Below are 18,311 nucleotides of genomic sequence, written 5' to 3'. Positions count from 1 at the left end.
ATAACATTTTTGTATTATACTAAAATAGAGTCGATGTGATTCTTTCTTTTAAATTAGTTTTAATGTCATTTGGAAGGTATTTTAAGTCAGTATCTAGGTTATCTTTTATCAATATTATCAATTTAAGTCAGATGTTATATCAATAATATTTTGAAATATGTAAAAATATATTGATTAAGATTTATACGCAATAAATTATAAAAAAAATATTCTTCAACCTTTGATTAAACAATGTATACTTACATTTATGATAACAAAATTTAACGTAAATAAGTCATGGGCAAAACGTAAATATTGATTGAAATTTAATTAATTCAACAGATATAGATTTAGTAATGGTAAAGATTTTATGTAATTTCATAATTGGCCTTTAATAACAATAGTACTCTTGCTTTCTTGTATTTATACAACAAACTACTACTCTCACAGCAGATCAAGAAAACTTTAATTACTTTGTAATCAGAATATGAGAAAAATGTATTTATTAAATTTGACATTATAAAGATAAACTTTGATGAGCAATATCTAAATAACTACATAATTTAGTATCACATTTTTCAAATCAATGCTTTCTTTTGTTCTTTCTCTTAACCTCGTCATCTTTCTCTTGAGCAGCACCCTCTTTCTCATGAGGTGGAATGGGATTGCTTAATTGAAAAAATAATATATATTATACATTAAGATAATAAGAAAACCATGAAAATGTATAAAAAACATAACAAAATACCTTGATTGTCCGATGTGAGAAGAACCAGCAACAACATCATCCTATCACATTCAGAAAAGAAAGTTGATGCTGAGAATGAACTAATGAGTGTAGCTATTATGTTTTATTTGTTGTTCTATCTAGATGTATTGATTTTAATATATTAAAAAGTTTCTATGGCTAAATGTTGTGTTTGTTTAAAACTATCTTCAAAATTATTTTTCATTCTTATTAAATTAAATTATATATCTATTTTTTCCCTACACTTTATGAAAATCATGTAAAATATTTTTTTTTCAAACGATATATGGAGATCATGTGAAAAATGCCCCATGTATCATTTGTTGGAGATTATATTTTTCATGATTTTCATAAAATGTAAGGATAAAATAGATAGGCTTAATTAATAATTTGATCTCTAAATTTAAGTCTTTTATTTAATTGAATTTCTATTTTTCAAAATATACTTCAATGTCACCCTTCTATCAAGTTGGCCTTAATGTCATTTGGAATGTACCATATGTCAAAATGTACAAAGAAGTAGACTTTAAGTCTAAGTCAATCCCATAAAATTAGCATGTAATGTGAGGTTTGCACCCACTTATATACTCTATATTGACCTTATCTCTAGTCAATGTGAGACTTCCAACAAAAATGTCTCTAGCTTTTTTTGTTTTTTTTTTCTCTGCCTACCTCCCACCATCTTCCTCCACCTCCCCCCATTTTCCTCCACCTTCCTCTACCATCTATAAGGAACCACTTCATCTAACTCCATCCTCCTAAATACCACCAAGAGATCTCCTCAAACCCCTCATACACATTTCCCACAATCCAAATTTTAAGTAGATAATAACCAATGCATTGCCAACAAGCAAATCCAACTCCAAAACATGTTTGAACAATAACCCATGAATCATAGAAACCTTAAGAGAAGAAGAAAAGGGAAAAGGGAAAAAGGGTGGTGAAGAAGACAGGAAGAAAGGGAAAAATGATGGTGGAAGGTGGATGATGGAGAAGAAAGGGATAAAGGGAAAAGATTTGTGGAAGGTAGTAAGAGGTGGAGTGAGGAGCATGAAGGTAGGAGGAAAAAGACCAAAAAAAATAAGAAAGGATTCAAAAAGTAGATCAATAACCTAAATTCTAACATGTAGCACCTTACAAACGGTGTTAATGACAATTTAACGGAATGATCATATAGTCTTTTTTTTAAAAAAGAAAAAGAAAATAGGAACTCAATTGTTTAAAAAATAAATGTAGAGAAACAATTGAATGAGAACCTTAAATATATGGACCAAATTACTAATCAAGCTAATTAGATATATAATTTATTTTATGAACAAAACACATATTTAAAAATAGTTTAAAGACAAGAAATATATATAATTCGAATTTTCAGTATATTTTAAAATATAAAAATCAATCTATTTTGAATAATTAATGAAAGAAAAAAAAATCAATCTGAGAATCCAAATTCAATTTAACTAAAGGCAGTTGATACTATAATCATAAATAAAAAAGAACTCTTACCACAACAGTGTTTGCAACATGTGAAGTTGTTTGAAGTGAGCATTGAGAAAGCATAGTGTTTACAAGTTGTAACTCTCTCTGAACAGATTGGATTTGATTGTTCAAAGTAAGGACATGACCTAAGGCACCATGAATGGGATCATTGCTCCACATGTTACCCTCAATTAGAATGGAATCAGCCATAACTTGTCTTTCAGATACTTCAGCAGAACGCATCAATCTAAGCAAATTCGCCAAACCAAAAAGTCTGCAAGCATTTTCAAACTCGATTGATCTGTTACTCGCAAAATATTGTCCAAATTCACAACTACCATCGTGACGTCTATGTTGGTACCTACACAACACACATGTAACGTTTCTATGTCCTTCACTCATTCTCACAAATATGCATATATGCTTATGTTGATTACTATAAATATGGATATGAATGAATGTTCTTTTTGCTAAGTTTTTTCATTACTTATGAGTACGAACCTCAAACATAACCAATTTATACAAAGGAAGGAACAAAGGTGTTTCGTTCTATGATTTTGGTCAAACTTTTTATTAATTATTTTTTGTATGTATGACGATTTATTAAATAAAATACTGTACAGAGGAGTAAAGATGAACTCTAAGTTTGATGATTTTAAGATTCTGGTCAAATTGTGTTAATTGTTTTGATAAATTATTAATAAAATATTATGAGTATCCCATGTTACAAAATACAAACACTTCTTTTTCAGTACTATAATTTATTTAATTATTTAAATGTTTTCTGTTTTTGCAAAGATAATTAAATGTTTACTATCTTGGAACCTGTTATTAGCAAATATCAATATTACTACCGTTTAAGAGTTTTTATTTTCTTAAAAGATATGCGAAAGCATCGTTACATAAATTGAAATTCTAAAGTGATTTAAAATTTTACATTGAATAGAAAAAAGGAGCAAAATGGAGAATATACAAAAGGAAGAACTAAAAAATTTATAGTGTTAGATATTTGAGTTAAAGTTGGTGTCTTATTTTTTTATAAAGAACTATTAATGATTCGTTGATGCCAAATTTTTTTATGTCTCACCTTGAAAAATTTACAAGCGATATCAAATCTAAGTTTATCTTAGTATCAGCTTAGATGATTACGACATAAGATAAGTCAAAAATCATTAAATTTATGGATTTCTTTTATCAAAAGTCTTTTGTTTAAGGAAATCATGTTCTTATAGAATAATGGTGAAAAAATTACCATCATTGAAATACTCATGGTTAACTACAAAATTTTTCGTTTGAAAGTGAGATGTATCAAATGTGGATGATTAATAATTATATAAGTGAGTTAAAAACTCTATTAAATAAAAATAAAAATAATAAGATAATCAATATATAAATAAAAAAAAACTCATGAAACTTTTTCATGAACCACTGAAACCAAAATTTAAGTTATATCGGTTTAATATTAGTGTTTAAAGTTCTTTTTGGTTGAATAATCAAAAGTTTGAACATTTAATACACTATAAGAAAAATTTTAAATAATAATTAATTTTAGTGACAAAAATTATTAGTTACTATAATAACCAAATTAAATACCAATTTATAAAATAAAAAATTATTGATTATTAAAATAATCACACTATTATGAATAAAAAATTATAATTGATCACTAATTATTTAGAGACTAATTAATAATTTATCAAAACAATTAACACAGTTTGACCAGAATCCTAAAATCAAACTTAGAGTTCATCTTTACTCCTCTGTACAATATTTTATTTAATAAATCATCACACATACAGAAAATAATTAATAAAGAGTTTGACCAAAATCATAGAACGAAACACCTTCGTTCCTTCCTCTGTATAAATTGGTTGTGTTAGAGGTTCTGTACTCATAAGTAATCAAAAAGCTTAGCAAAAAGAACATTCGTTCATATTCATATTTAAAGTAATCAACATAAGTATATCTACATATTTGTGCAAAAAGAATGAGCGAAGGACATAGAAACGTTGCATGTGTGTTGTGTAAGTATCAACATAGACGTCACGATGGTAGTTGTGAATTTGGACAATATTTTGCGAGTATCAGGTCAATCGAGTTTGAGAATGCTTGTAGGCTTTTTGGTTTGGCGAAATTGCTTAGATTGATGCGTAGTGCTGAAGCATCTGAAAGACAAGTTATGGTTGATTCCATTCTAATTGAGGCTAACATGTGGAACAATGATCCCATTCATGGTGCCTTAGGTCATGTCCTTACTTTAAACAATCAGATCTAATCTGTTCAGAGAGAGTTACAACTTGTAAACACTATGCTTGCTCAATGCTCACTTCAAACAACTTCATATGTTGCAAACACTGTTGCAATCAAATTAAATACCAATTTATAAAATAAAAAATTATTGGTTATTAAAATAATCATACTATTATGAATAAAAAATTATAATTGGTAATTGGTCACTAATTAATTATAAACTAATTTAGAAATAATTATTTTCGTAGTTAAAACCTTGGTAATTAATATTTAGTGACCAATTTATAGATTAATTCCTTTACTAATCAAAACCTTGGTAGCTAAAATTTAGTGACCAATTTAGAGACTAATTATAATTTTTTTATATATAATAGTTACTATTTTAATTGGTATATAAATTCATCATTAAATTCACTAAAATTGGTTAGTAATGAATAATTTTCTTATAGTTATATATATATTAATTAAAATGTGTTTCTACATTTTGCTATAAATCACCTATTAACTAAATATTTAAAAAATTATTAGTTTAACTCAAGTACTTGATATCATTGATCTTGATCTAAGTTTCCTTATCAAGTAGTAAAGGAATTGATATTTAAGGATAAAATTTAGAAGGTAATTATTATAATAGTTACTGATATACATATGAGTAAATGAAATTAATTACTCTCAATATCAACATTTAATCCAATTCTATATTAACAGCTCCGATTAATAAGCCATATACAATAAATTTCTTTTATATATATATATATATATATATATATATATATATATATATATATATATAAATAATATGACCATGACTATAAACCCATATATATGAAATATATATAAACCCATCAGTGGTCACTCATACACCTGAAGGGAAATATACCATATGAAAAAAGAAAAAAAAAAAGGGACTCACCCTTGAGGGAAGATAAGTGGTGTCTAAGGTCTTATACGTTATACGTGTAAAACCAATGTCATATATATATATATATATATATATATATATATATATATATATATATATATATATATATATATATATATATATATATATATATATATATATATATATATATGTATATAACCATAATCTCTCAATGACCATGACTATAAACTCATATATATGAAATATATATAAACCCATCACGTATTTTCATTACTAATGAAAAATAATAAGGGATAACTTAGTTCTTAATGAAAAGACTATTTGAGAAATTATTTAATTTTAATTTGGTGAACCCGGTAAGGATTGACCTTGGTCCTATACATATTACCATTCATAATTGAAAAATCAAGGATCACGTGTTTCTAATGAAACAAAAATTGTGAAATTATTTAATTTTTTATTTGGTGAACCCAATAAGGATTGACCTTGGTCCTACATATCTCCTTTCATAATTGGAAAATCGGAAAATCGATGATCACGTAGTTTTTAATGAAAAAACTATTTGAGAAAAAAAAATTTGAACCCGACAAGGATTAACCTTGATCATTTGTATTTTCATTCATAAGTGGAGAATTATGGATCACATACTTCTTCATGGAAAAACTATTAGTGAAATTATTTAATTTTTATTTGGTTAACTCGATAAGGATTAACCTTGGTTATACGTATTTCTATTCATAATTGAAAAATCAAGGATCACGTAGTTCTTAATGAAAGAACTATTGGTGAAATTATTTAATTTTTATTTGGTTAATCCGACAATGATTAACCTTGGTTATACGTATTTCCATTCATAATTGGAAAATCAATGATCATATAGTTCTTAATGAAAGAATTCAAAAATTAATTATTTTTTATTTGGTGAACCTAACAAGAATTGACCTTAGTTCTACATAGGGATGTCAAAAAACTTTGTACCAGCAGGTATCAACGGATAAAATGCAACGACTAGGAAATTGATATTTTAAATGGATATATGCGGATAACGGGTATGAGTATTTTTTATACCCGCATGTTAACGAGACGAGTACGGCTATCATAGTATTCGTACCCATGGATATCCGTATTCGTTATACTCTAATTTAAATTAAAAATAATTAAAAAATATGATTAAAATATTAACACATTGATTTTGAGTGGGTTAAAAATTATAAACTGTCATTCAACACTATTTAAATAGTTATTTAGACTTTGTTTAAATTTATGAATGTTATGTATTTTATTTTATTTAAATTTACAATTAAAATATGTTGTGAAATATTTTTTTTAAAACACGCGGGTACTTGTGTATATCTGTGGATATTGAAAAAATATGTGGGTACTCGCATAATGCATACCCACATGGATATTAGGAAGGATACGAGATAGATATTTATCCATCGGGTAAGGTGCGAAGGAACTACCCTATCCGCCCCGTTGACATCCTAGTCCTACGTATTTCCATTCATAATTGAAAAATCAATGATCACATTGTTCTTAATGAAAAAATTATTTGCAAAATTATTTAATTTTTATTTCGTGAACCTGACAATAATTGACTTTGCTCTTACGTATTTCTATTTTCCATTCATAATGAAAAATAAGGGATCATGTAGTTCTTAATGAAAAAACAATTTGAGAAAATATTTAATTTTTATTTGGTGAACCCAATTAACCTTGTTCTTAGGTGTTTCCATTCATAATTGGAGAATCAGTGATCACGTAGTTCTTAATGAAAAAACTATTTGAAAAATTATTTAATTTTTATTTGGTGAAACAGACAATGATTGACATTACTTCTATATTTTCATTCATAATGGTATAATGAAAAATCAGGGGGATCACGTAGTTCTTAATGAAAGAACTATTTAAGTAATCATTTTTTTTTTGACCCAACAAGGATTGATTTTGGAATCTTCGTACATAATTAAAAAATTGGAAATCATGTAGTTTTAAATAAAAAAACTATTTTAGACATTATTTAATTTTTATCTAGTGGTCCAACAAACAAGAATTAACCTTATTCTTATGTATTCATAATTAGAAAGTCAGGAATCATATAATTTTTAATGAAAAAGTTATTTAATTTTTATTTGATAAACTTGATAATGATTGCCCTGAGTATGCATATTTCCATTAGTAATGAAAGATAAAAAATAACGGATGTCTTAATAAAAAATTTATTTGAGAAATTATTTAATTTTTATATCAACCCCACGAGATTTACTCAGTCAAGTACTCGATATTATTGTTCTTGATCTACGTTTCCTTATCAAGTAGTAAAGGAATTGATATATAAGGATAAACTTTAGAAGGTAATTATTAAAATAGTTAATGATATATGACAATAAGATAAGTGGAGATCTATTTTACTTTATATGAGTAAATGAAATAAATTACTCTCAACATCAACATTTAATTTTATTTTGTATTAATAACTCAATTAATTTGATGGGTCATAGATGCACATAACAATCTCTCGTATAACAGCTCAAGGTCAAATTCATCTCGGTACATGCTTTATAGATTTTTTATATAAAAAGTTTTATGTTTAAAGAAAATGTGTTCCATTATAAAACGATTGTACAAACAAGTAAATAAAATATTGGAATATTCAAAAATTGTAGCTGTAAAAAAAATTTTACATAACAAATATATAAAATATACTAAAATTAAAAGAAAATACTTTTATTTTTATATATGTAAAAAAAATTAGGGGCCTGTAACAACCTTAAAATAGAAAAAAATTCTATCCATAAGGTCCGTACATCTTTTACATTAAAAACCTGTCCAAACAAGTCATTGATGTAATAATAGGAAAATTATCTTTTGTCATATTTTTTTTATAAATTTGACAAAATGTTTATAAATAGAATTAAAATAGATTATTTTTTTATTTTTTAACTAAAATAAAGTAATTTTTTTTATTTAAATAGATAATTTTTCAAAGTTTGTAAAAAAAATTTTATTAATCTATCATTTTCCATAATAATAAAGCGTCATTATAATCTCCTTGATCATTGTTTTTCAAAAGGAACTAGTCTAAAAAAGAAAAAAAAATTAACACAAAAAAGAGACACTAACAATACACCATATAATATATATATATATATATATATATATATATATATATATATATATATATATATATATATATATATATATATATATATATATATATATATATATATATATATATATATATATATATATATATATAATCAGTGTATAACACTAAACTAACTAACATTTTACTTCTCCTTAGAAGTACCAAGTTCATACAACACCTACAATTTAATAAACTAATTATGTCATCACATAGAAATCGAACATGCAAAAATATAATTAGCTCCCTGTACCTCAACACAAATTTTCTCCAACAAAACCCCAAGTTCAAGAGAATGTATTTTCCTATGGTGAAAGAAAAAAATCATTTGCTTTTGACTCAAATCAAAACTTGAAATACACAAAATTTCTCAATCCAATTTAATTTCCAAGTTTTAATAAAAAGTCTAATAAAACTTAAAAACGAACTAAGCAAGAAAATAATCTAAACTGAACTACATAAGTTGGAGAGGATGATTATACATTATTTTATATAACATAAATAATCACGGTATCAATTTAAAAAATAAAATTGAGGTTTAAACCATAACATTAATGAAGAATGTTAAACCACAATCCAATTAAAAAAACAATCCTCACACAAAATCACTTACAAAGATGAAGGAAGAACATCATTTGGAAGAAACGAGCTTGTCGCATATTTTTCAAAATTTCAAAACTTACAGAGACTATAAACGTGGAACGTTCTGGGGTGTACATAAATTTCAAAATTTAAGTTGGATCCTAGGACATCCTACTTAAAAAAAAAATTGTGTTTAATTATAAAAATGTTATTGCATATTTTTCATGCAAAATTCTTCAAAATATGTCATTAATATCTAAGTAAAAAAAATTAAGTTATAAAAATGTTATTGCATATTTTTCATTTTAGATTCTTCATGATATGTCATTAATATGTGAGTAAATGATTATTTACACTGGTGTATACACCTATAACTCTTTAAAGTGGTGTTAATGTGAAATAACATGATGTGATTAAGAGTAATTCATTTTAGTTAATTTTTAATAAGTGAATCTCCACTAATTACAAAGAGGATTAATATAGTTGTTCATAGCATCATCTTATGTTCAGGTCTGTGAGTAAACTCAAAATCAATGTGGACAAAGGCTCTTTCAACTTGAGGAAGTTGTTCCAATTTTTCCTGCAATGTCTCACCAATGTTGTGTGCTTGATTGAGAGGCATGTCTTCTGGTAACACTATATCTACTTCAACAAAGTAATGAGCACCAAAGGTGTATGCTCTCACAGTGTCTATGTGCTTAACCTCTTCATGGTGGTTCCATATCAGATATGTCAACTTTGCCAGAAAATCAGGTGGTGCTGTTCTTCCGATTAGAGACCACACATTCTCAATCACTGTCTTTGCCCATGTGCTAATTGTGTACACTGCTATCTGCATTGGATATTCAGGATAGCATAATCATCACTTGCTTTTTTTTACATTTATAGTAACAAAACAATCATGCAATACAAGAATGACACTTTCAATAAATCATTTGTTTATGTGTGTTAGGTTTATAGAGGGAGTTTCACTGGAAAGATACAACATCAATGAGATATGAGCTCAACCACATAAGGCATTGACACCACTCTCAACCCAAAACCTTAAGGCAATGGGTTTATGGGTCTGTATCCTTATATAGTGTTCGACTTTCTCATTTCTAGCCAATATGAGACATAAACTCACACTTGGATTGCTAACAATGTTACCCTTGTAGAATCTATGTTCGGTACATCGATTAGGGATTAAACAAATTTACAGTATATAAAGGGATGCAAATCTTATCTTACAAACCGGTTTCGTAAGGTTGAATTAAGCTTAAATTTCACCTTTTAAGATGGTATCAAAACTCTCTGAAGTGTATCCTAGTAAGATTTGTTATTTGTTAGGCATATCATGTCACTACTATGAAACTATTCATTAATATATAGTCTCACGTTTGATATGTATATGCCGATGCGTTGGAGATTCTACATCGACTAGAAATAAGACAAATTAATAGTATATGAATGAATGCATACCTAATCTTATAAGTCAATTTTGTCAATTTACATAAACTTAAAATTCACTTCTTAATAAGTCATTTGTTTATGTGATCCTTGAAGAATCATGGCATGTCAAGTAATGCACAAAACAGGTCTAATATTTAAACTATGAGAACCCAATGAAAAAATGGTAATAGATTCTCTCATGTTAAAGTTTCATGTCAAACTTTTAGAATTTGGGTCTAAAGTTGGAAATTTTTAGTTAGTCATTGAGGAAGCTTTAATCTTTTTCTCTCATTCACAAACTTTGAACATGTGAATATCCAATTTCTCAGAGGGGAGTGACAGAGTTATGAACTCACAATAATAGCTCCCATTGGATCAATCCACCAAGAGTACTTCACAGCAAGCACAGCAGCAACTAATCCAACTGAGTTTGTAATAACATCAAAAAAATGATCTTGTGCATAAGCTCTCACAATTTCGTTCTTAAACCTTCGACAGTAGATCATGAGTATGAACTTCACCACAGTAACAGAGGCCATAATCCCAATCATCCATTTCAACTCTTGAGAATCCATTTCAGGCTTAGACTGTCATATAAAGAATGAAGCAAGAGATTAAAAATAGATGAACTGATAACAAAATCTATGTAGCAGAATACTCAACTTTGCTACACTTGACACATCACATGTAAAACTAGAATCCAAAAGTTTTCCTTATTCATTTTTTTCTCACTCAAAGGCTTGGTTCTAAGTTGTGTGGTATGCATGGAATGTTGAAGGAGTGCAACCATAAAACCACAATTTTGAAAGAAAAAGTGAAGTTATGATTTCAACTACCTTTGTAATGAGTTGTCTACCAGACTCAATCAGAATCTGCAATCCCAATGTTGCCATCACAGATGCAAAAACAATGATACCCTGCACATGTAAAAAGTCTCAGTAAAAGTGAACAGTCATGAATTAAGGGCGGTAATGAGGGCCGGCCTAGTCCGTTTAGACCTGATCACCCGCATTCTTTTAGGCCTGTGGATTGTTCCGACTTATACGGTCTAAATTTATCTTTACTCGATGTAAGACTTCAAACACATTCCCTTCACGCTAAGATATATCATATCGGATAGATTCTGACCTGACTCTAATACCATGTTAAGGAGTAGATTTTAAGTTTAACTCAACCCACAAAATCGACTTGTAAGGTAAAGTTTGCACTCACTTATATAATTTAAATTTATCTCTAGTTGATGTGAAACTTCCAAGATATATCACTCAACTTTTTCATTTTTACTCAATATGGAACTTTCAAAAGTATACTTAATTTCTAACAATCCTAACTATATGACAGCTTACCACTGGTTGCATCCTTTTCTTTCCAATGGGGTAGTGATACTGGTTTGGGTTTCTCATGGCATAAGCTGTGAACCACAGTATGAACCCAGACAAGAGATCTAAGAGAGAATCCATGGTGGAAGCAATGACTGCTAATGATTTGCTCTCAATGGAAGTATAAACCTTTGCTGCAAATAGCACCAAGTTAGCTGCATTGGACACATTCACTGCCAGTCTCTCACTTCTTGCTAATTGCTTCATTTCATCCTGAGAAAAAGAAAAAAAAAGCAATTTTGAAATTACCCTTTGGAATTTAAAGGAACAGTAACATTTTATCATATGATGAGTGAATGGTGGTGAGAGAATAATGAACCTCAGTGAGAGTTCCAGGGAAATAACCCGTTTCAGTCATGGAATCCATGTCATTGTACCCTTCAAGGAGCTTCTCCTGTTTCTTGTAGTATTCTGCAACCTTGCGTTCCTTTTCTGAAACAAAGTTGAATTATAGAGCTATGCATTTTACCAATATTATTAAAACATAATCATTGAAGCATAATGGCAAGTATAGCAGAAGACAGATTCCAAATACAAACTTTGTATTACTCTATAAATAAGACCTTTGTATCATCAATAAAATCTAATGTTCTAATGTTTTAGTTGTACATTGAATGAGAGTTTACTAAGAGTATATGAGAATATTCTTAGGTAAGTTTGTTAATTTTTAGGACAATAATATTTGGATCCACCTTTTTTGATCCATTTTTAAGACACTATTTCGATCACCATTCAATTATTTATTTTGATTTTTTTGATTTTTTTTAGTAGTATGATGTAATAATTTATTTTTATGTGTCCTTACTTTCTATCATATTACAATTTACCTTCTAAAGTCTAATATTGCTAGAGATGACAAAATAGGTCAGTCCAACCTATTTTGGTTGACTCGTCATTAGCTTGTCAAAAACAGTTCAGATAAGATCGAATTGACTTTTTTTAATTTTATTTCAAAAATTTGTTTATATAAATATAAATGAATAAATAAATATTAAAAATATATTCATTATATAAATAATTTTTAAGCTTTTAATTAGTTAATTAATATTTTTAATAAAATAAATTAAAATAATTATTGTATTTACATGTTAAATTATTTTTACAACTAATAATTAAAACATAATTTATAAGTGGTAATGATGTAGACTATAATATAATTACATGTTTACATCCTTAAAACAATATAATATAAAAAATTATCCTACTACGCGTCATGTTTTTGGAAGATTCAAAACGAAAATATTATATTTTGTAAGGACTATAAAGAAAACAGCACAAAGTTTTAGTGCTTATAACGTTTTTCTTTTCAAACGGCTGGATAAGAGGGTTGCAACAAAAATAGGGTTATTACTTCTTGCACCACCCATATTTACTAACTGCACCCTACAATAATAGAGAAAGACTCAAACACCTTATATTACTGTATCACATCAATGCTGCTGTTGCATTTCATATTATATGTGTTTTGGAAAATTTAGTCTGCAAAAACTTATTCCATAACACATTTCATGCATTCTGAAAATTTTATTTTAAAAATTTTATTCTGAAATTTTATTTCAAAAATTATGTTCTAGAAATCTACTTTCAGAAATTTTATTCTGAAAATTCGAGAAACTAAATTCAGATTTTTAATATAAAGTTTTGGATTTCAATCTTATGAATGAAGACAAAGTAAAAAATAGGTAAATATTTTTCATATCTAGGCTTTGAGAAAATACATTTATTGATAAAATACACTTGTCTCTACATTTTATTATTAGTATAAATTTTGATATTATAAAAATAAAATTTACATTTAACATGATCTCATAAAATTAGTTTATTAAAGAAGATTTATACTTATTTTTATATGTATTATAATTTAATTATATTTTCAATTAATATTCTTAACTCCCGTGAAATCTCTAACAAAACAAATTAAAATGCACACAGATGCTTAGTATATCCTCTCATTATCAAGGAATCACTTTATAACCTGTCTTTTTCAAAAAGAAAAAAACAAATATTCCACCAATATGATCATAAAAGCAATAAAAGAGAATATAATAAAAAGAAAAGTTTTACTTATATATGCCAAGATTCCTCCATCACTACAAACAATAAAACACGTAATTAAACAAAATTAAGCCAACCCATTACTCCAAAAACAAAAGATGATGAGATGGAAAATAAAATAAAATTTTCATATATATCTTGGAAACAATTGTAGCCACACTATGTCTCATCTAAGTTCTATTTTTATTTTTACTTTTTGTTTTAAATGCACGTAATGGATGAGAAAATTAGTTGTTTTAATTATTTTAGTTAGTTAATTTATAATTGTATCAAAACAAAAGATAATTACAAAAGATCTTGACAAAAAAATATTGGAAGGTCAAAATAATATAATTTTGAGATCATTGAATTTGACTATTAGTATAATGCTTTAAAGAATGACTTCTCTACTAAACAATTTGATCATTAGTATAATACTTCAAAATATGTGAAGAAGTATAATCTATATTGTTTTCATTAATAGTTTCTTTTTTATCACTTTTAAACGACGAATTTATTCTTTTATTCTTTATCAATATACTTCTTTTGTAAATAATATTAAAACATAATTTATCATAGTCTAATAAACAATTGAGACACGTAGTTATTAAAAGAAAAATATATTATAATTAAGTTACAATTAAAAATTGGTTATCAAAAAACACGTAATACATTTTTTTTGTATATTCATACAAAAGTGAACAAAAAGCTAATGAGATAAAAAATAATGTTTTCGTTATCAAGTGAGACAAGAGACAAGGAAAAAGAGCATAAATGAGAAATGAAAGCAAAAAAAAAGAGTTTGTGTCTAACTTTTTTTCTTCAAGAAAAAAAAAAAGACAAAACATATGAGAGTGAGAGATGATTACAATTTGTGAAAAAAAATTAAAAACACAATAAGAATGAAAATAAAAATTATCTTAATAAATATTTAGTTTAATTACTCTTTTGATTCATGATTTTTGTTTAAAAATGTTAAGTTGGTCCTCCAGTTTTTTTTAGTCTTGATTTTTTTAAAAACTAATGCAATTTGGTCTTTTACCATCAATCTCTTTAAATCTCTTACAACGGATTAATGATTCTTTCATTAAAATTGAAACTTTTAATATGGATGATTTGCTTTATGATGTAATTAATATAATTCTAGTGTCAATTTTTTGACAAAAACAAGGACCAAAAGAGAAATTAAACCTAAATATTTTTATTCTTTATTATCTATTAAAATTAAATATTGTGATTTATAAAATAAATAAAAAATACATAATTTAATTTTGATCAAATCTTAAAATATAATACTTAAAATTAAAAGTTTTAATAAATTTCAAAAAAATTATATATATATATATATATATATATATATATAATTAAAAAAAATCAAAATTTGGGGGGCCAGGCCCCTCCCTGCCCCCAGAATCAAAAATCATCTGCCACTGATTCTGTGATTAATTACTATACATAATCCAATTATACGTGGATAAACTTTTTAAAAGGATTAGTTCAAATTTTCTACTGAAATTTTGATCGTTGTCCTCCGCACAACATTAAAAATATACAAATATTGATATATTGAAAAACTTAATATATTTTAAAACATCAATGTCATTATTTATTGGAAGTCTCTTATCTTATAAGTCGATTTTGTAGAGATAAGTTAGATTTAAACTCTACTTTTAACATGATATCAGGTATGAGGAGATGTGTTTAAAATCTCACATCGGTTAGCAATAAAGCAATTTCATATATAATATATAAGTGGAGTGTTGTGTAGTTGAGTTAACCTTATGATTTGATTTTTATTATCAATTAATTAGTTTTTCAAAATATACACTTATTTTAATAAACTTTTATTGAAATTAACTTTATATATTTCAATTACTTAAAATGCAATTTTTCTTCTAAAAGTTAAGATAAATGACAACTAAATAACTAATGTAAAAAAGATAGGGTACCTTTTTCAAAATAAATTAAAAACAGGTATTTAAACTTTATTACTTTTCTAATTTGTTACAAATATATTAGTATCTCGGATGATTTTAATTATTAATTTTGAATAAAATTTATGATTTTACACTTTATATACTGAAATACTTCACTCTTTTTTCTCTTTCATTTTTTTGGGTTGTGCAATTCTTTGATTTTTCCTTTATGGAATTTTTCCATATTATAAATATCTTCTTAAAGTTTTTTAAAGTTTGACTTTTAAATTATCCCATCCAAAACTCAATTTTGAATCTAAAAATCTATTTCGAATTATAATCCAAAAAATAAAATTGACTTAAATGTATAATTTGAAACACAGTTTTAACTTTTAAATTATAAATTTTGAAAATAATCACCTTTCACTTATATAGTGTAGAATTCAAAAAGTCTTTAAATTGCACAATTCAAAACCAACCTTATCCCAAAATCCATGTTGCAAAAAAAAAAAAAAAAAACTTAAGTTCAAATAGTATGTGAAAAAATACCTCTCAACACCTCCAACTTTTCTCACCAACACCTCAACAAAAATCAAAGAATGATGTAGCTACTCCATTGCCATAAAACAAAAAGGATATAAACTAAAGTTTATACTTTTACATACTAATTATATTATGGGTTATTTAAATGTTTTTATCCTTAAATTATAATATAATTTTGATTTTCGTCATATCTTAAACTTTATTTGTTTTTTTAGATATCTTAATTAAGGAAGGTATGAATATAACTTTTTTAGTATAAAATGTTTGGATTTAATTTTTTTAATTAAATTTTTTAAAATTTATTTAACGTTTTAAATATATATTATAATAGATTTAAATTATTTATGTCGGTCATTTAATATCTATAAATTTAATAAAATATAATTAAAATTATTAAATTCATGTATTTTTAAATATAAAAATTAAATAATCTAAAAATTGAATTAAATTGATCTAAAATTTTTAAAAAATACTAATAAATATATTTATCTCGGTGACATGATTTTAAAACTTATGAGAATAAAATTAAACAGACGAAGATGGAAATGAAGAGAGAAATGTCTTACTGGGTTTCCGAAAAAGACGATGGAAAGTGAAGTAAGTTGGGCTATTACGGTGATCATGGCTATCACTTTGGCGTGGCAACTGAAACTCCTTCACATTCAGTCTCCACGGCAAGTCTCCGGAGGCCTCCTCCGCCAGGAGCTGTTCTCCTCCGCCGGTGGCGCCGCCGCGTCTTCTACCACTCTCCGACATCACTATCTGTGTCGTTTTTTGTTTGTTAAATCAACTATTTGTACACTGAATAATGAACTTTCCTTGTTATATAGGGAAAAACTTACGAGGGTGGTGGCATTTAGAATGCTTCAAGTGGGGCTTACACGTGGCACCATTTTGGGGATATTTTTAGGGTTCGGATAGAATGATTTTGCAAAAAGGTTGCACGATTGCATAATATAGAATATAGAATATGGAGTACAACTGTGTACAATAGTAAGAATTGTGATTATTTTGTTGATTAAAAAAAAAACACTTAATTTAATTAGTTGGAGGATTGTTTGTGTTAAAATTTAGGATAAAATATATTTTTATTGTTAATTACTGAATTCTATCGTTAATATGATATTATTAACCATAATATTGACTAATAATTTTAAGGGTTAACATAATATAATTATATTTGTTAGAAGTCTCATGGAGATAAGATAATTTCATAGTATATAAGTCAAGTGTAAACTCATCTTACAAGCTGATATCAGAAAGTTAGAGTCTATCCTATTAAACTTTTTTTGACATTTTGTTTCATCCGCTAAAAGACTACCCACTAATTTTTTATATCCTCGACACGAGAGGTAGCTTTATAAGTCGGTTTTGTAATTATATGTTTTACTTAATTAATATGTTTTATGACATAATTACTTTAAATTATTTTTTACTTGTATATATTTTTTCGAAAAAAAATTATTGATATTCATATACTTTTAATTCAAATTGATAATTTGTAAAATTATTGCCTTATATTCTATTATTGTTATTTAGAAATACCAAACTATTTATTTTTTTATGCTATAGATTTCTGTGTTCAAATAGAAAATATAGATATTTGTAAATATTTTCTACTTATATATGTATAATCAATATAAACAAGTTTATTTAAATTAAGAGCCTATTTTGTGTTACTAATAGGAAAACTAATCCATGTTTTCAAAGCATGTAGATGAAAAGTGAAGATGTATATATTTGAAGAGTTGGTAAATATATTTTTATATTTGAAAAGAAAAATAATTCTTTGACACTTATTTTTTTCTCTTATTTCCACTTTGCAACACTTTACAACTCATTATAAGATAATAATGTTTGTTAAAATTTTAAGTTAAAAAGTAAAATAAATATAATTAAAATATTCATTATATTGAGTGAATGTATTTTATTTTATTTGGTA

The 18,311-nt window shown here is 26.3% G+C and overlaps 1 protein-coding gene across 1 annotated transcript; it reads right to left on the bottom strand.

Moving 5' to 3' along the window:
* Window positions 1-9,476: 9,476 nt before the first annotated feature.
* On the bottom strand, window positions 9,477-17,175 carry LOC114168271 (metal tolerance protein 10-like). The gene is made up of 6 exons (XM_028053022.2): window positions 16,936-17,175; window positions 12,196-12,308; window positions 11,844-12,089; window positions 11,334-11,414; window positions 10,854-11,084; window positions 9,477-9,898 (listed from the first exon to the last, which is right to left on the bottom strand). The coding sequence occupies exons 1-6, from the start codon at window positions 17,123-17,125 to the stop codon at window positions 9,554-9,556; spliced, it is 1,206 nt and encodes a 401-aa protein (XP_027908823.2). The 5' UTR covers window positions 17,126-17,175; the 3' UTR covers window positions 9,477-9,553.
* Between the last annotated feature and the right edge of the window lie 1,136 nt (window positions 17,176-18,311).

Source organism: Vigna unguiculata, chromosome 11 (assembly GCF_037176805.1).
Source record: "Vigna unguiculata cultivar grain cowpea cultivar isolate G323 ecotype 2 chromosome 11, ASM3717680v1, whole genome shotgun sequence".
Lineage (NCBI taxonomy): Eukaryota > Viridiplantae > Streptophyta > Magnoliopsida > Fabales > Fabaceae > Vigna > Vigna unguiculata.
The sequence above is the reverse complement of the archived record's forward strand: the minus strand, read 5'-3'. Positions and strand labels throughout refer to the sequence as shown.

Excerpts from the sequence above, each read along its gene's own strand:
- LOC114168271 (XM_028053022.2), bottom strand. The coding sequence starts at position 17,125 with ATGTCGGAGAGTGGTAGAAGACGCGGCGGCGCCACCGGCGGAGGAGAA. Across the intron at positions 12,090-12,195 it reads TCCCTGGAACTCTCACTGAG|GATGAAATGAAGCAATTAGC; the intron begins GTTCATTATTCT and ends TCTTTTTCTCAG. Across the intron at positions 11,415-11,843 it reads AGAAAAGGATGCAACCAGTG|GGTATCATTGTTTTTGCATC; the intron begins GTAAGCTGTCAT and ends TTACATGTGCAG.